The 15464-nt window shown below is 45.8% G+C and overlaps 1 protein-coding gene across 2 annotated transcripts in view; it reads right to left on the bottom strand.

The window, feature by feature from the left end:
* svep1 (sushi, von Willebrand factor type A, EGF and pentraxin domain containing 1) overlaps positions 1 to 15464 on the bottom strand; it is a 74203-nt gene that overhangs the window by 32788 nt on the left and 25951 nt on the right. For both annotated transcript variants that reach the window (XM_062383664.1, XM_062383665.1), the window contains exons 3-4: positions 15129 to 15305; positions 237 to 395 (exon numbers count right to left, since the gene is read on the bottom strand). In XM_062383664.1, the coding sequence (XP_062239648.1) occupies positions 237 to 395; positions 15129 to 15305 (336 nt within the window). The remainder of the gene's footprint in view (positions 1 to 236; positions 396 to 15128; positions 15306 to 15464) is intronic.

Below are 15464 nucleotides of genomic sequence, written 5' to 3'. Positions count from 1 at the left end.
TACTTTTGGCAGAAAGGTAGTGCCATGGGGCCTCGTTAGGGGGTTTCCCACTGTGGGTGTGGTTGCGGTTTCCTGCACCTCGCTCATCATAGAGGGGGTTCTCACAAAATGGTCCCTGCTAATCAGCTTGAGGACCTTTCAGATCAGGGCACCGGGCAATGGCCCAATAACCCAAACCATGATTAGGCTTAATCCGACATCATGGACGTAGCAATCAGCAGAGCAGCTCCTCTTACCCTGGCAGGTCATGCCTACTGGCTGGTACCCTGGCTTGCAGGCGCAGTCACTGGCGGAGGTGCTGCCGGGCTGGGAAGTGTGCTGCAGGTCCGGACACGGCAGGCAGGTGCTCAGACCTCCCGGGGTTCCCTCTGGTTTGTAAGTGCCGGGTGGGCACGCTGCAAAAACGAGAGAAGATAGAGTTAGAATTGTTACTGTGTGTGATGTCATGAGAAAAGAAAAGAGAGAGCTTGAATAAATAAAGAACTGCAAGATAGCTAGAAATCGTCATGACTAAATGGGAGGAGGATTCATGAGAAGACTTAGATCATATTAATGTCTGGACATGCAGTCGTGGAAAAATGTGGCAAACGTGACACGATGATCTCACTGTCTACGTAAAACCAGACGAGTCCAGATTCTTAATTACTACATGAGGGGAAACTCTTTAGTGGCACCGGACACCGGGACCATTTTCATTAGGAAGAAACGCAACATTCAAAGAAAGGTTTATGAGCATCTCAAACCTATTAGGGTTCACATGTAGGCACACATGGGCCACATTAGAGCCGTTTGATCACCTGCACGCGGACACACACCCGCAGACACACACAGCCATAACACGGTATGCTTCCTATTAGCATCACCTGAGTTGGATCAGAGGACATGGCTGTAAAGATGAAGAAGCATGGGTCAGACGGAGGTCCGCCAACATTCTTTCATCCGCCATCAATCAGGTTCTGAACAAACCCGTCAGTGCATCGCTCGCGTCGCAGGAGGAGTGAAGAACGAACGAGTGAATCCATCACATGGATCTTATCAGGGGTCAAAGGTCACCTTCACACGGGACGCTTTGTAAATCACAAACACCCTGATCGCTGACGCAATCCGCTGGAATATTTTCAGTGATGTGATCTTGTTCCCTAAGAGTCTCTGATGCTCTAACGTTGATTTCACTTATTTCCAAAATGTAGCTCGTGATGAATTACGTTATTATCAGGGGCAACGGCCTTTATCGGCCATTTTATGGATAGTTTCACACAAGCAATTTGCTTTGCTGACATTTCCCGTAATTCACAGTCATTAACGATGGGAGGGTAAGACCTTTATCAGTTGCTGCCCCCCCCCTCCCCCCCTCCAAGGGTTTTTCTTCTGTGTTGGTTTTATTCCAGTGAATCAGAACTACTTTAAAAGAAGGATTTTCAATGAGAGAAATATGTGTCCTTGTAGAAAACCAGCTCGTGGTGTAATCACTGACATCATCTTCTATATAATCTGACTCCACTTTCACTCACAGGACCCACACATGAGTTTACTCTGACTGTGTGAGTGCGTGCGTGCGTGCGTGCGTGTGTGTGTGTGTGTGTGTGTGTGTGTTTGTGTGTGATTGCAACTGCGTTTGACATCGGTTTTCCCCCTATCATATCACATAAGAAGCACATAAAGTAAACCTGTAACATCATTTAGACACTTGAATAAAAGCAGAAATACAGACATCGTTTTGGAATATTTGAATTGAAAGGATTTAAAGCCTTTTTAAGACAATAAGAGCTTCACTAATATTACAGGAAATAACAGTCTCAGGGCGTTTTCACACCTGAATCAAGCATCTGACATCAGCAGGTTGTCAAGTCAGCTATTATATTGGCACATGAGTATTTCAGTTTGAATGCAGAAAAGGACGTTGTGTGCCAAATGAATCTTCATCGCTCAAACACATCATCACACTCTGTCTCTACTTCCTGCAATTGGTTCTGAAAGTCTTAAGTATCCAGAAAAGTTTCCTGCAAATTAACCAAACGGCTCAGACTGAAACCACTTCTTTTGGTCGGACTTGATGTGAGGCACCTTTCACACCTGTTATTTGGGTTTGGACTAAACAAGGTAGGTGTGAAAGCGCACACAACCGTCCAACAGGAGCACACACAGTGGATCACTTTCAAGTCGTGTCAGCTTCTGGGCCCGACTGTAAAACGAGCAGGTTTAATTAGAAGCTTTACCGAAGGTGCCACAGAGAATCCACAGTGTGCGAATATTCCTCTCAAGTCATTTATCCGCTGCAGAGGCCAGGTGTGAGTTTCCACTGCTGAGCCGATGCCAGCTTGGCCCCTCACCACACACCCCCCCCCCCCCCCCCCCCCCTCAGCAGCTCAGCCTTAACCCACTGTAAAGCGAGCACTGGCTGCTGGCACTGGAACTGCAGCCGCTAACCCACAGCAGACTGGTGTGGTTTTACCTGTTCTGGTGCAGACAGTGGGCGAGTGTCACTCACCGCGTCTGCGAATTTCATTTGATAACAACAGCAGCGGCTTCTCCCTCCTGTGTCTCTCAAGCTCAGAGGAGGTTTCTTACGTAAGACGGAGTGACAGTGGAAAGTGGCCACTCCGCTCAGGCCCCTCTGGAATCAGGTTTTTACGGCTTCATTTAAGGTTTTACAGGAAGACTAGTTATTTTTAATGTGAATAATAATTCACCCGGAGCATAACAGTGGAAATACTGTATCAGAAAGTATCACTTTTCTATTCCTGGCATGTCGCATGTGCTGGCAGGTAGTGATGTACACAAACAGATGCATCATCATCACACCCACACAGACACACACACACACACACACAGTGTAGAAAGACCAGACCTGCAGGAGTTGGAACGAAGGAATGAACAAGAAGAAATAAACCCCCCCTGAATAAAAAGCTGGAAGGTGAACACAGAGAAAACTTCTCACAGACCCCCACACTGAAACTAATTGTGTTCCTGCGCTGCTTGGAATCACCCAGCAGTCTCCTTCTGGGTCCATCTACTGCTGATGGTCCCCAGTGGAGCAAACTCGACGGCCCAGTAACCTTCATCTAGAGAGGAAGTGGACCGTCAGTGAAATAAAACAGAAAGAGCATGCTGTGTGTGAAGCGGCTGTGACTGTACGAAGAGAGAGCAGCCGCTCAGAGACATGTTCTGTACACGGCAATGATCTGAGGAACGTCAAGAGCCGGCCTCCTAGATCAGGAGCTTTCCCTTTAGAGTTACAGCAATATTTGTGCAATCTTAATAACGAATCATAAAGTTGAACATGTCATAACATCACCAGCTTTAATTCTTTGACTCTCATCTTCATTTTGAATGATTTCTTTCCACAGAAAGTGCACAGAAAGTCAAAGAGAAAATCTTTTTTAAAGCACAAGTCTGGAAATAGTCTGTATTTCATAGACAACAAATCCCAAGATCAAAAAATAAATGTAACCATTATTGCATGTGTTAAGTAGCCAAAGGCTGATTACTGTTTATCTCATATCCATGAGCCATAGAGCTCTTTTGTTTTCCAAAAAATGATTAAAAGCACAGCGAGCCACAGTTTCACTGGATGACATGTTCCCTCTTTACCAGGAACGGCTGTTTATTTTAAGTCAACTCCTCAAACAGCTGTAAATACTCACTAACACTCCAAATTTCAAACTATCCACAACTCCATGATTTAGGAAAAAAAAGCAGTTCACAGTTTTACAGGAAATAACTGAACCCTTTTCTCCAAATGTTAAATTACGACCTGCTAGAAGAGATTTTCGTCAAAAGTAGGAACCAGTGGGTTTCAGAGTCACCGGGGGGGGCGATCGAGATCATGTCGTCATCACATCTCCATGTCCATGTGTCTTATTCTAGTCGCAGCTAATGTAGCCTTCAGCCTCTATAACCTCCAGTGGAGATGACGAGTTTTCTACTGACGTCTGGTGAATTCATTTCTCGCTTCAACTCCTAACCCCCCCCCCCCATGCTTTTTAAACAAACACTGAATCTACTGAGATCACTTGAGGCAATTGATCCGGTTTCTTGCAGCTCCCCCTGGAGCCACTAAATATTTCATACTACCTCTTCACACATGCAAGAGTAAACAGAGTTTGATGAGCAGAGCTGGAGAAGATTCGAACCCCCTCCTCCTTGAATTGAGTCCAAACCTCCGAATAGAAAGTCTCTTGCGAGAGTTAAATATCTTGGCTGTCACAAGCATTTAAAACCAGGAAAAGAAAGGGATAAACTCGCAGGAAGTGAAAGAGAAAAGAAAACGACAAAACCAAGCAGAGAATAGTTCATCTGTTAAACTGCTTTTTTCCAAACTGGCAGTCACATCCTGGTTCCGGGAGCCAAAGTTACTATCACACGAGAATCTCTCCTGTCTCTGGGGATGGACGCTGTGTTCGATTAGCCAGGCCTAAAAACAGACCGGGGCTGGAACGATGAAAGGAGATCCACAGGGAGAGCAGGAACATCTGCCTCCTCGGCCACAATGACAAACAGAGAGAGTGGTTTTCGTCTTGGAGGGACGGATTCTGCTTAGTCCAACAAAAAAAAAACACAAACACATGCTTGCAGACACATATGTCGATCCATGGAGCGCTCATTCACATGCTGCCTCCCAAATGTTATTTTAAACATGAAGGAATCACGCTCAAATAAAGGGAGGAGGAAGTAGGAAACCTAAAAAAAACTAAAAACTTGAAGGAGTTGGGTATCAAAGCTCAAAACATGTTTGGTATCAACCATAGACTGTAAATAAAGTTGGATGAGAGGAAAGCTCTCAAAGAGTGAAGCTAAAACTACTCGATCAAACCCTTCTAGCTGTATGTAGTTCATAAACTTGCCTCCTCCATGTTAGTAGACGGGACACGTTGTGCTTAATAGTAAATTATGTAGTGATTTCTATTTATCTTACACCTTGCATCTATTTACCTTTTCATGGGCATTCAGTCAAATCAGTCATTCAGAATCATAACTCTGCTCTTTATCCTGCATCAATCTAAGACTAGAAACCTCTTCTTATTAGATTAGATTAGATTCAACTTTATTGTCATTGCACAGTACAAGTACTTATACAACGAAATGCAGTTCAGCATCTAACCAGAAGTGCAAAAAAGGCAGTAAATGTGCAGAGTATTGTCCGAAATAAGAAGTACAGTAAGAAATATTAATGGAATATGAACAGTATTAAGAGGTATGGTATGATATAAGAACGATGAATACACTATGAGGAAGATAAATATATAAATATATATAAACATGAATATACTATAGGTGGGATAATACAGTAGTAAAAAAAATAACAGTATAGAGCAAATGATAAAATTTTCAAATGTGCAAATGTTCAGTGTTCACTATGAGACAAAGAACTGTCCGGGCGATGGTAAATGTTATGTTAGCTGTTACACATCGTGAGTGTTAAGTGCAAGATTCGATTACGTTCATGGTTCCCTGATCGAGTTGTGTCTCTCTGTCGTCTTCAGAGCTAAACAATGGGAACAGAGGGAGACCAGCCGTATTGTGAACCGGCGGCTAAATCTGGACGGAGGCCCTGGCCGCCTGCGGTTGAAAAACCCTCTCACACCAGAAATGTTGTTAAGTTGGACCTTAAATTCCAGGGTTTGTCGACTGAGAAAACAATGTTCACATGCGAGGGGAACTTTCCACCTCTTAACTGAGACTTCACATGCACTTTGGAGTCGTGCAAATAGACCCTGGAAATGGACAATTAAAATGTATAGTCTGGCCTACGAGAAAACAGACGGACATTCACGCAACAGCCCGACAGAGGCACGAAACCAAACTGATGCTCGGGGGGGTTGAATGTTTCACTTCACATAAACACAGTCTGGGTATACATTTACTCAGAGCCAGGAGACTGTATGCAGCTGACATTGCATTCATCTGGACCACCAGGGCAGCTTCAAATAATGGGATTTATGGATTGTGAGGAATGTAAATGATACATGTGTCCAGTAACGATGGACATTTTGATCCCTTAAGTGTTAGAGAGTCAAACACATTCATCCCTAATGGCGCTGACTGAATCCCTCTGCGTTTGCCTCCATCATTGCAGCTTCCACAGAGAGCGCTAGCACCTGTCTCCCACTGAGTTCCCCTGATGTGATGAACCCATGAAGGATCTGTGAGGTGCTAGGAGAAGAAGCTGCCATATGTGAGAGGGTCATCACGAAAACCCCAATGTCCCTATGTCTACTTCAAAGGACAAGACACAATGAGACAAACAGACTATAAGGAAAATGCTGAAATGTCCCTGAGCATCTTAGTTATTTGATCCAGTTATCTTTGCACCTTTCACATCTGTTGTTTCGTTTCGGCCTAAACTGAAAAGTCAAGTAAAGTTTTGAAAGCACCCTAAGAATCCACTGAGAAGAATCCCTCAGCCAGTCCACAGACAGATGTCAACTATTCCAGTTATCGTTCCACTCAGGGATTCACTTTTCCCCCCGTCAGTCAGACAGGGACGGAAATCGAAATGTGCAATGAGACTACGTCTACTACTATTAGGGTCACGGGAGTTTTCCAACCTCAACACACGGGTCACCTACGACTGGAAAAGTTTGGGAATCCCATCTTCATGGTGTCAGGAGGCTCTAAATCAACTCGAGTCTTACTGAAGTCTGGTCTGTTCCCCAGCTGGATTGATTGCGGGGTAAAAAAAAAAAAGGAAAGAAAAGGGGGACGGGGGTGGGATGTGGCTGCTGCACAGCTGTCCACCTACACAGCCTCCATCTGAGTGTGGGGGGGGGGGGGGGTCGCTCCACGGATCCTAGGAATGTGAAACCTCTGCGATGTGATGCAAGTCGGTCTTTGGAGAGGAAACTGAAGAAGTTTAGTGGCTGCTTCGTTGCCTTTTGCCTGCTTAGTATTCAACCCGGCTCCCAGAGGAGATTATTTCACCACAGTTGCTGGACACGTTTCACGGATTCGTAGGGACAGGGAGACGGTGCTGCTCGGTTATTACAGACTCGGCGAACGATCGGCAAACCGCTAAACAACTGTCCAAACACAGGTTGGTCTCCAGTCGGGTGTGCCTGATTACAGAGGTCAGAGTCCTGAGAGATGTCGTGATGGAAGGCCGCGGGACAGCGGAGCACATCACTCAGGATGTTCACACTCGTTGTCATATCCGTTTCTGCTGTGTCACCGTTTCACCAGACTCCTAAATGTTTGTCCACATTTCCTGTTGGGATTCTGACGGATGTGTTCTCTGGCGTGCATGCACACAAACACAAACACACGCCATGAAACATCACACCATCTGCGCACACACACACAAACACACACGCACACTTGAACCACCACACACGCACTTCTCTGTTCCCACAGCGGCCTCAGAGTCGGTTTCCCAGTGGGAGCTCTGGGAGCGATGCTGCTAAACAGATTCACCGACAGGACACACAACCACACAACTTTATGTGCTAGTGTGTTCCTGTATTTTTGATGTGTCTCCATGCACATAAAGAAGAAAGAGATTTTATGGGTGTTTGTTCTAGCGCGGTCTTTAATTTCGAGGGTAGAAGTTTTTTGATTTCACTTTCAGATTTGCTTTCACTCAAAACATTGCACTTAAGACCAGGCTCTTGAATAAAGATGGGAAGAAAACGGCCATAGAACCAAACAGACTCTGAACCAGATTATCATTTCACACCATCGCACTCTGTGTGTGAGGTCTTGTTTTTGCAGCTGTGTAAAGGTTTGTTTGTTGGTTTGTTGTCGGCAGGATTTCCACTAATCTTGATGGAAGGATGGGACGTGGGCCAAGAAAGAACACATTCCAATTTGGGATGAATCCGAACATTATACTGAAGCTGATAAAGAGTCAGAACTGAAGCTGAAAGACAGAGAGAGAAAGATGAGGTTTCTCCAGAAGGACGGCAGCTGATGATTCCCTTCATCCTTATCCTGTGACCTGTGACCTCTGACCTTACATGTATCCCTCTGCATCCGCTCCTGTCAACTGGAGAGATCTCAGTCAGTCAGCTCCAGCCTCAAACAGTGAGGAGGGCAGAAAGTGAAAGGAAGTGTGTGGGGGGGAGGACTGAAAAGGGTCAGTGAAAATATCCAGAGGCAGACAAGGGTCACAGCGAGGGACAAACATGTTGGATTTGAAGAGAGGGCAAAGGCCTCGAAACAGACACTGGACAGAAGCACTTCTGAAACTCATTCCACCTTGAAAGTCTCATGGGCGCATTTGTCAGTTTAAATTAGGTGTAACACGGGAAATGGAGTCACAAGGAAAAGGAGAAGATATTGATTGATGATTCAATGTGTGCATCAATGAGCCCTGGGTGGTGTTTCTTGACAGTTCATGATTTAAAATGAGGAAGAGAACATTTCTACAGAGTTTAAGGTCTCAATCTCCAGTTGTAAGTCTTCTTCCAAACAGCACCATGTTATTTTTGTGAATTATGGTCCCATTTAGAGTTGAATAGATGATAAAGCACTTTACGAATGCTCCTCCAAATATGGTAAAAGATATGGTTCTGGTCAAAAAAGCCAAGATGGTGCTGGACAAACTCAAGGCTCCAAAACAGCAGCTCACAAACCAGCGGGTGACGTCACAGTGGGTTGAACTCCCGGCTTTTCAGCTGGTGAAATAACAAATTGAATCACTTAAAAAACATCATAAATTGCGACCTGACTGACGCACACAGTTTATGTTTGTGACCTGGGTCACTCCTTCAGACCTCCAGAGGTGTTCCTGCTTTACGTCATATCTCTGCAAAGGGCTTGTTTAAGTGCGGGCACCTGTTGACATGGCACAGTAGCCGAGAGAGAGGCTCCGAAAGACGAGACGAGGGAGTAGCCGGGAGAGGAAAATAAGACTGAGCGATGGAAGGAGAGATGGAGCGACGGGTGGGCAGAGCGTTAATGACATGAGTGAGCGTCTGCTCCCCACCACTGGCTGTTTCACGGCTCCTTGTTTTTCATGTTCTCCTGCAGAGGAGGGTCCTATTAGGGTCCGTTTACAGCCCTGCTGCCTCGTGGCTACTTCATCTCTGTCTCTTCACACGTCTTCACACACTCACACGCACATACAGAGAGGCCTCAGTTTATAACACAAGTCACGTCTGCTTTACAGCATCCGTGACCGACACACACGGCAGCACCAGTCCTCAATTAAGGCCTTTTACAGACCTATATGTGTCATTTAATGAGGGAAGAGAGGGTGGGACCTGGCTGAAACATGTGGTGCTGGGGGAGGGGCTAATATGGACTTCAACACTGCACTGTACTTTAAACCTGATGTGTACAATCTGCTCCGAGGAAAGAAAACTTCAAACACCTTCGGAAAACACATGAAAGTGTGTTGGGAAGCACCTGAGGGCAGATTCAACACTGTGGGACCCTTTAAACCAGCAGAGAGACTTAGTCAGAGGTATTTCCCCCCCTTTCTTTTTCAGCTTGTATTTCACTTTTTAACAAATTGCTCAAGTTCATTTATTTTCATAGCTGTGGCTCTCGTTTCAGCCTGTTAAATTACATTATGATCACAGAGCAATAGTCGACACCTGGGGACACGAGGTAGGCAGGTGAAATACAGAGTTAGTAATACGACAGTAATAATCCCTCGCTAGACAGGAAGTCCATGCACACACAGCTACACAAAATACATAAGTTCAAAGTTGAAACAGGAAGTCGGTTTGTGAATTGTCACAGATCTTTACAGTAGACAGTTTAGTCTGGGAGGGAGCTACTGACTTATACTCCTAATAGCTTTGGTTAATGTCAGGGGTTTAACTGCTTGCATTTCTTGCCCCAGAGGACGTAATTGTGCAATACTGCAAGCATGACTATTAAAAACCTAAACCATTTCAGTCCCAAAAGGTTGACAATCTGAACCTGACTCGACTAAAACCGAGGAATATCTGCTCAGTAAACAAAAAACAGACAAACTCAAACTTCCACCCAATCAGCTCAAGCTCTGTGATAGAGGGAGTTGGGGAATGGCTTCTCTCTCGACCCCCTAAAAAAAAAAAAACCTCTCTGCATCTTTCCCCCTCAGACTGAGCCAGACTTTGTGTTGAGCAACTGAAGTTTTTTATTTTTTCCTTTCCACCACAAAAACATGAGAAACAAGGAGCTGGACAGACGCTCCGGTCGGAAGCAGACAGTCTGCTGTGGTTATTGATGCTGCGGGGATTAGGATTTATGCAGTAGCAGGAAATAGAGAGTCTTTATACGGAGGTTTATGTAACCTGTTGGACGACTCAGGCGAATTCACTCCTCTGGTTAAAGATATATTTACTTTCGAAAAACATTTAGGTGCAAATTACAACGACTGAGCAAACAGAAGTTACGATTTAACGGCTGCTGTGACCTTTCATCCGACGCCATCAAAGGGTTGACATTTACCACTGACTAACAGCATTCTGGGAAATGACAAGGTGCCTTATAAACCACTGGGTGACTGGGTCTTTCACATGTGCTGCAAACACTAATGGTCTCCAAAAGGTGAATGTCAATACTTTGATTCCCTGACCGTCCTTCAGTGGCACAAATCTTGGGGCTCTATGATATTTGGTCAGTCAGACTTTGGTCCAGACCAAACCTTGAAAAGTTCTGCATGGAACTTGAATGTTAATGTTTGGGTTCCCCTGATCTTATAATAATTGGATCAATCGCCCCCTGGTGACTGGCTGCAGTAAAGATCAATCACCCTACCTCCTCCATGTTAGTGCATTGGACAAGATTGTTTCGATTAAGCCGATACGTGGATGATCTGACCCAGGTGGGATAAACAGACTCTGCACCGCTGCCTCTTCAGACAGGCGTCACGTCCTTGAACGGTATATTTTAATGGGTCAGAGGTGTGGGCATACAAAACACATGGCTGTGCGTATGTGTTAATCCCTGAGCAGTACGTGTGTGCTGCTGTGTGTGAGTAAGTGTCGGCGTCATGGCTCACGTGACTGCCGGGAGCGAGATGAGCTGCAGAGTGTCTGAGACAGCGATAACCGACGTGGTGTCGAGTTCAAGAGCATTCCTCAAGAGTTCACCCAAACATTGATCCTCCATAGCTTTGTCTTTAGATTTCATTTTGAACGTGGAAGAGATAAACGTACGGACATGAGAAGAGAAGAAAAGAGGTGATGATTGTTCATTGTCTTTTCATTACACCGAGCAAATCCCACCTCTCTCTCCTCTTGGCATTTTAATTCCTCTGCTCAATTTATGTCCCACCTCGAGGATTCCCCTCTCAGCCGTTTACATCCACACCGCAAATATTTACAATGCACCAGTCTGTCCCAGCCGCTTGGGACAGACTGGTGCAGCTCGTCCACAGAGAGACGGATGTGCTGCCTTCAGGGTCGAGTCGGAGCAACGACCACAGCCACGCGTCTCCTCTCGGGATCAAGAGGCTGTTATGATATTAATTTGGTAACCATTGTGCAATTCTTCCAGTTCTGAAGAAATGTTTTTGTTCCAGTCACAGATTTCCAGTCAGCAGTTCACGTCCCAAAGACAGTAAATCATCCAGCTCCTCATGTCCCACAGCAGAAAACATCCATCAACAAACAAAACTGATGGATGTTTATTAAAGAGAAGAGAAAGAGCGAGACACTCAATAGTAAACATTAGACTAAGTTTTTATGACCTGAGAAACACAGCTGGACCAATGTCACAGATTTGGCTTGGTCGTTATCACACAATACTAAACTCAAGTGATGTGATTAATATCAACTCAGCAAACTCCACATCCAAATGAGGCTTTAAACAGGACGTCAGGAATTTAAACTGGTCCCACTGACAACTACTGGAACTACTGATCCCAACAAGGTCAGTTTCTATCTCAACAAATATGTTCTTCAATATTTTACTCACATCCCTTTCTTTATCTAATTTATTCTTCATGGTCATTCCTTTCTTTTCTTTGTGCTCTTTACCTCTCTTTATCTCTACTACCTCTCTTTATCCCCCCACCCCCACCCCCTCCTCCTCCATTCATCCCCAGCAAAGCCATCCTGAGCAGAACAAAGCCCGACTGACACCACGTTAACACAGTCCAGAGCTCCTGTCCCTCTCTCTGGCTACAGGAGGAGCTGATAAGCCAGAATGTGTGACAGGAGGAAAACGTTACCCCCCGCACCCCGCACCCCGCACCCCGCACCCCGCACCCCCCACGTCTCATATCGGCTCCTCCATTCCTCCGGTGATCCTCCGTGATAGAGATATCGAGAGCTTGAAATCGTTTTTTAGAGAGAAACAACAGTGTTCTGTTTCTGCGCAGGGATCCAGGTTCATCGCCCGCTTCTATCTGATGGGATTCCAGGCGTGTTTTGTGGAAGAGGCTGTTTCACTTGGCTGTCGACAGATTCATAAACAACACGGCTGTGCTCTGGAGGGACTTGGACAGTGTTTCCAGCGGAGTCCTTCAAGCCAAAGATAATAATAATTGTCTGACAGGCCCATGCATGATGTGAGAAAAAAAAAATCTGAGAAGCATTAAAACCCTTTTCAAACCTTCACCTGAAGACACCCACCGTCGAGTTTACACAAACCAGAGTGACAAAACACTGGTAGTGTGTGTGTCTGCCATCACTGAAGCACACAGCCTCCCCATAATTCACATAACACCCACTGTTCAGCCAAGCCCACTGAGGTTGAAGCAGGAGAATATTAAAGTGAGACGCTGGAGAACAGCAGGAGCCTGTGGAGTTTGCTTGCATGTTCCCTGGTTACGTACTCCTTCCACCGCAAATCTAATTGGTTTTGGAGCCACTGTTACTTCTCAAGAAAGCCTTTTAAGTTATTAGAGAATAAAAGCCTCTATAAATGCAGAGCTCAGCAACACATAAAAGGGTATTTCACACCGGTTAAGAAAACCAAAATGGAGGTGAACAGGGCTAACAGAGCCGTGGCCTGCCAATAAATCTACAACGGCAGCACAGTGACATACCGGCCTGCACACTCTACGATGACGGCTAATAGACAATCCAGTGCTGACAATGAAATTCTCCATATTATAAGAGACGAGGAGACGGAGACAGACAGAGGAAGCCGTCCCCAGTTGCGGTTGCAGCTCCTCGCTGTGTCCTTCCTTCCCTCCGACCTGCAGAGCCAACTCTGCAGTCTGCGCTCTGCTGTTAATTAAACCATTAAAACACATTAATAAGCAGAACGGCCCTCCGGTCTTGAGGACATCTGAGAAGCATTAAGGAGGCGTGCTCTCCTGGCACGTTGACCCTGATGACCTTTACTTTGGCTCTCGCTTCGCAAATTTCTTCCCCCTCCTGTCCGTCTCGTTTTGTCTGAGTGAATTCTGAACCCTGATCGGAATTTCTTGTCGTTTAAATGTCTCTCTTTCTCTTCTTTTCCGTACGTTATCTGATTCCGAAATGAAAACGTGTGGGTACAAAGAGTCAGACCTCGAGGGCCTGGTTGTGTATCTCCCGTGCCCCTCCCACCTGTCTCTAACCCTAACCCCGCACAAAGGGTGAACCGTCTAAATGACTGACATGTAACACCGACACACACACACACACACACACCAGCCAGTGCATCTGTTAGTGGTTCTGCTGGGCTCCTCTGCGAGTTTGAATACTCAGCCTCGAACATTTACACTTTAACGACTCAGGGACCACCTGCATCATTGCAACATTGACTCTGTGCAACGTGGAGATTCAACAGACCCGAGAACAGCGTGTCGCTGCCAAGTGTTTTAACTTGATTGTCTGCAGTGTTTAGGGAATTATTTAAGGCAACACACTCAAAACATAATTAATGCGATGCCACAATGATCATCCGTCACTTCTGTGGTTGGATCTTTCAACAGAAATATATTTCAGTGGAATTTAACCACATGAAAGACACCCCCCCTCCTCCTCCTCCTCCTCCTCACAAAAGCAGAGACAAAACCAATATGTTTGTCTGGGGATCAATAAGAAAGACAGTCAGAAGGAGAATTTAGATTGACACGGCGCCATTGTTCTCCCATTAAATAAAACACTGTGGAGTCAAAGGAGATTACATGAAAAACTTATTTTCAGATGTCATGGAGAAGAGGAGGAGATTTCAGGAAAGACGAGAGCAAAAGTAAAAGTTTGCATTTGAGAGGAAGAGAAGGCAAAAGCCATTTTCCAGATATACAGTATATGCACGGAGACGCCTGCAATCTAAAAGTGTTTACGGTCACTCTTATCTAAAGTCACGTTTGTGTGCAACCATAACATAATAAGTCCTGAAGCCCCAGACATTATAAATAACCAGTAGTAAAGAACACAAGGGTAAAAGGCAAAGCCCTCTGGCAACACATGAAGCAGATGTCTTGGTTCCTCAGATGGATATGCACGAAGCAGAAGTGGGAGGCGAGGCAATAAGAGCCACAGAGAAAAGGGCAGTTAGTTCTAAAATGATCGTTGAATATGGAGCAGAAAGAAATGTAGATGAGACTCCGAGGAGGAGGCTGAAGGTGGAGAACAGGATGTGACCGCCCAGCTGGGAGTCAGAGGTGAGGGGAGGTCACCGAGGTCCTGAACACACACAAACACACCGCTCGTCTCAGACCTCCTCTCCCGCCCACATGACTGGGTCTGCCGATAGCGATCTGCCCTGCGGACGGCTCACACAGCGCTAAGTGGAAAGGCTGCTTATTTAGACTTTCACCCACAGTGAGCTCAACGGCAACCTGAGGCCAAGTGGACCTGACAAGGTGGAGACAGAGACGGAGGCAAAGACAAGGGCAAGTTCGTAAACATTTGTGTTTCAGTGCCTTTAAAGGCGGCTTCCGTGTGATGAGAGGCTCAGACGCAGGAGGACAATGAGACAGAGGCTGCCACTGCTCAAGTTAGAGTACTGTTTCAAAGTAGGACGTTTGTCAAGAGGACGGGAGAAGCAGTGAAATCTTGGGCTTCCACAGACTAGCTGATTAAATTCAGGTTTAGGTTAAATGTTATGTCACAAAAGATGCACACAGAAAGAAAATACACACGTATATAGAAACATAGCTGCTCCAAATTAAAAGTCAAACATGCACACCTCCCAAAGAGGAGAGGCCCTGTGAGACTGAAACACAAATTAGACCAAGAGCTCATTGAGACCATTAAAAAAGGGAACAATGGCTGCCGACCCTGACACCACGGTGGTGTTCATCTCTGTCCTACCTGTGCACTCGTGCTGCAGCCCCTTCCCGTAGTATCCCTTCTCGCAGATGCAGTCGTACTGGCCGGTGTGTGTGCCGCACTTGCAGCTCGCCATCACGTCGCAGCAGTCCCTGCCAGCCTCGCACAGGGACGAGCAGCGGGACAGGTCCTCCTGGATGTAGTCTCCTGTGGGGAGGTCTGTGGGGGGGAACAAACACACTGTGGGATCAGATTACACCACCTGGCAATCACACGATTCACTGCAAAGCCTCTTTCAGGTTGAAAGAGGCGGTCTCTGGTATTTCATATCCTTGCAAGGTGAATGAAATTGGTCCAGCAAGTGAAAAATCATCACTA

Source organism: Platichthys flesus, chromosome 24, assembly GCF_949316205.1.
Source record: "Platichthys flesus chromosome 24, fPlaFle2.1, whole genome shotgun sequence".
Taxonomy (NCBI): Eukaryota; Metazoa; Chordata; class Actinopteri; order Pleuronectiformes; family Pleuronectidae; genus Platichthys; species Platichthys flesus.
The sequence above is the reverse complement of the archived record's forward strand: the minus strand, read 5'-3'. Positions and strand labels throughout refer to the sequence as shown.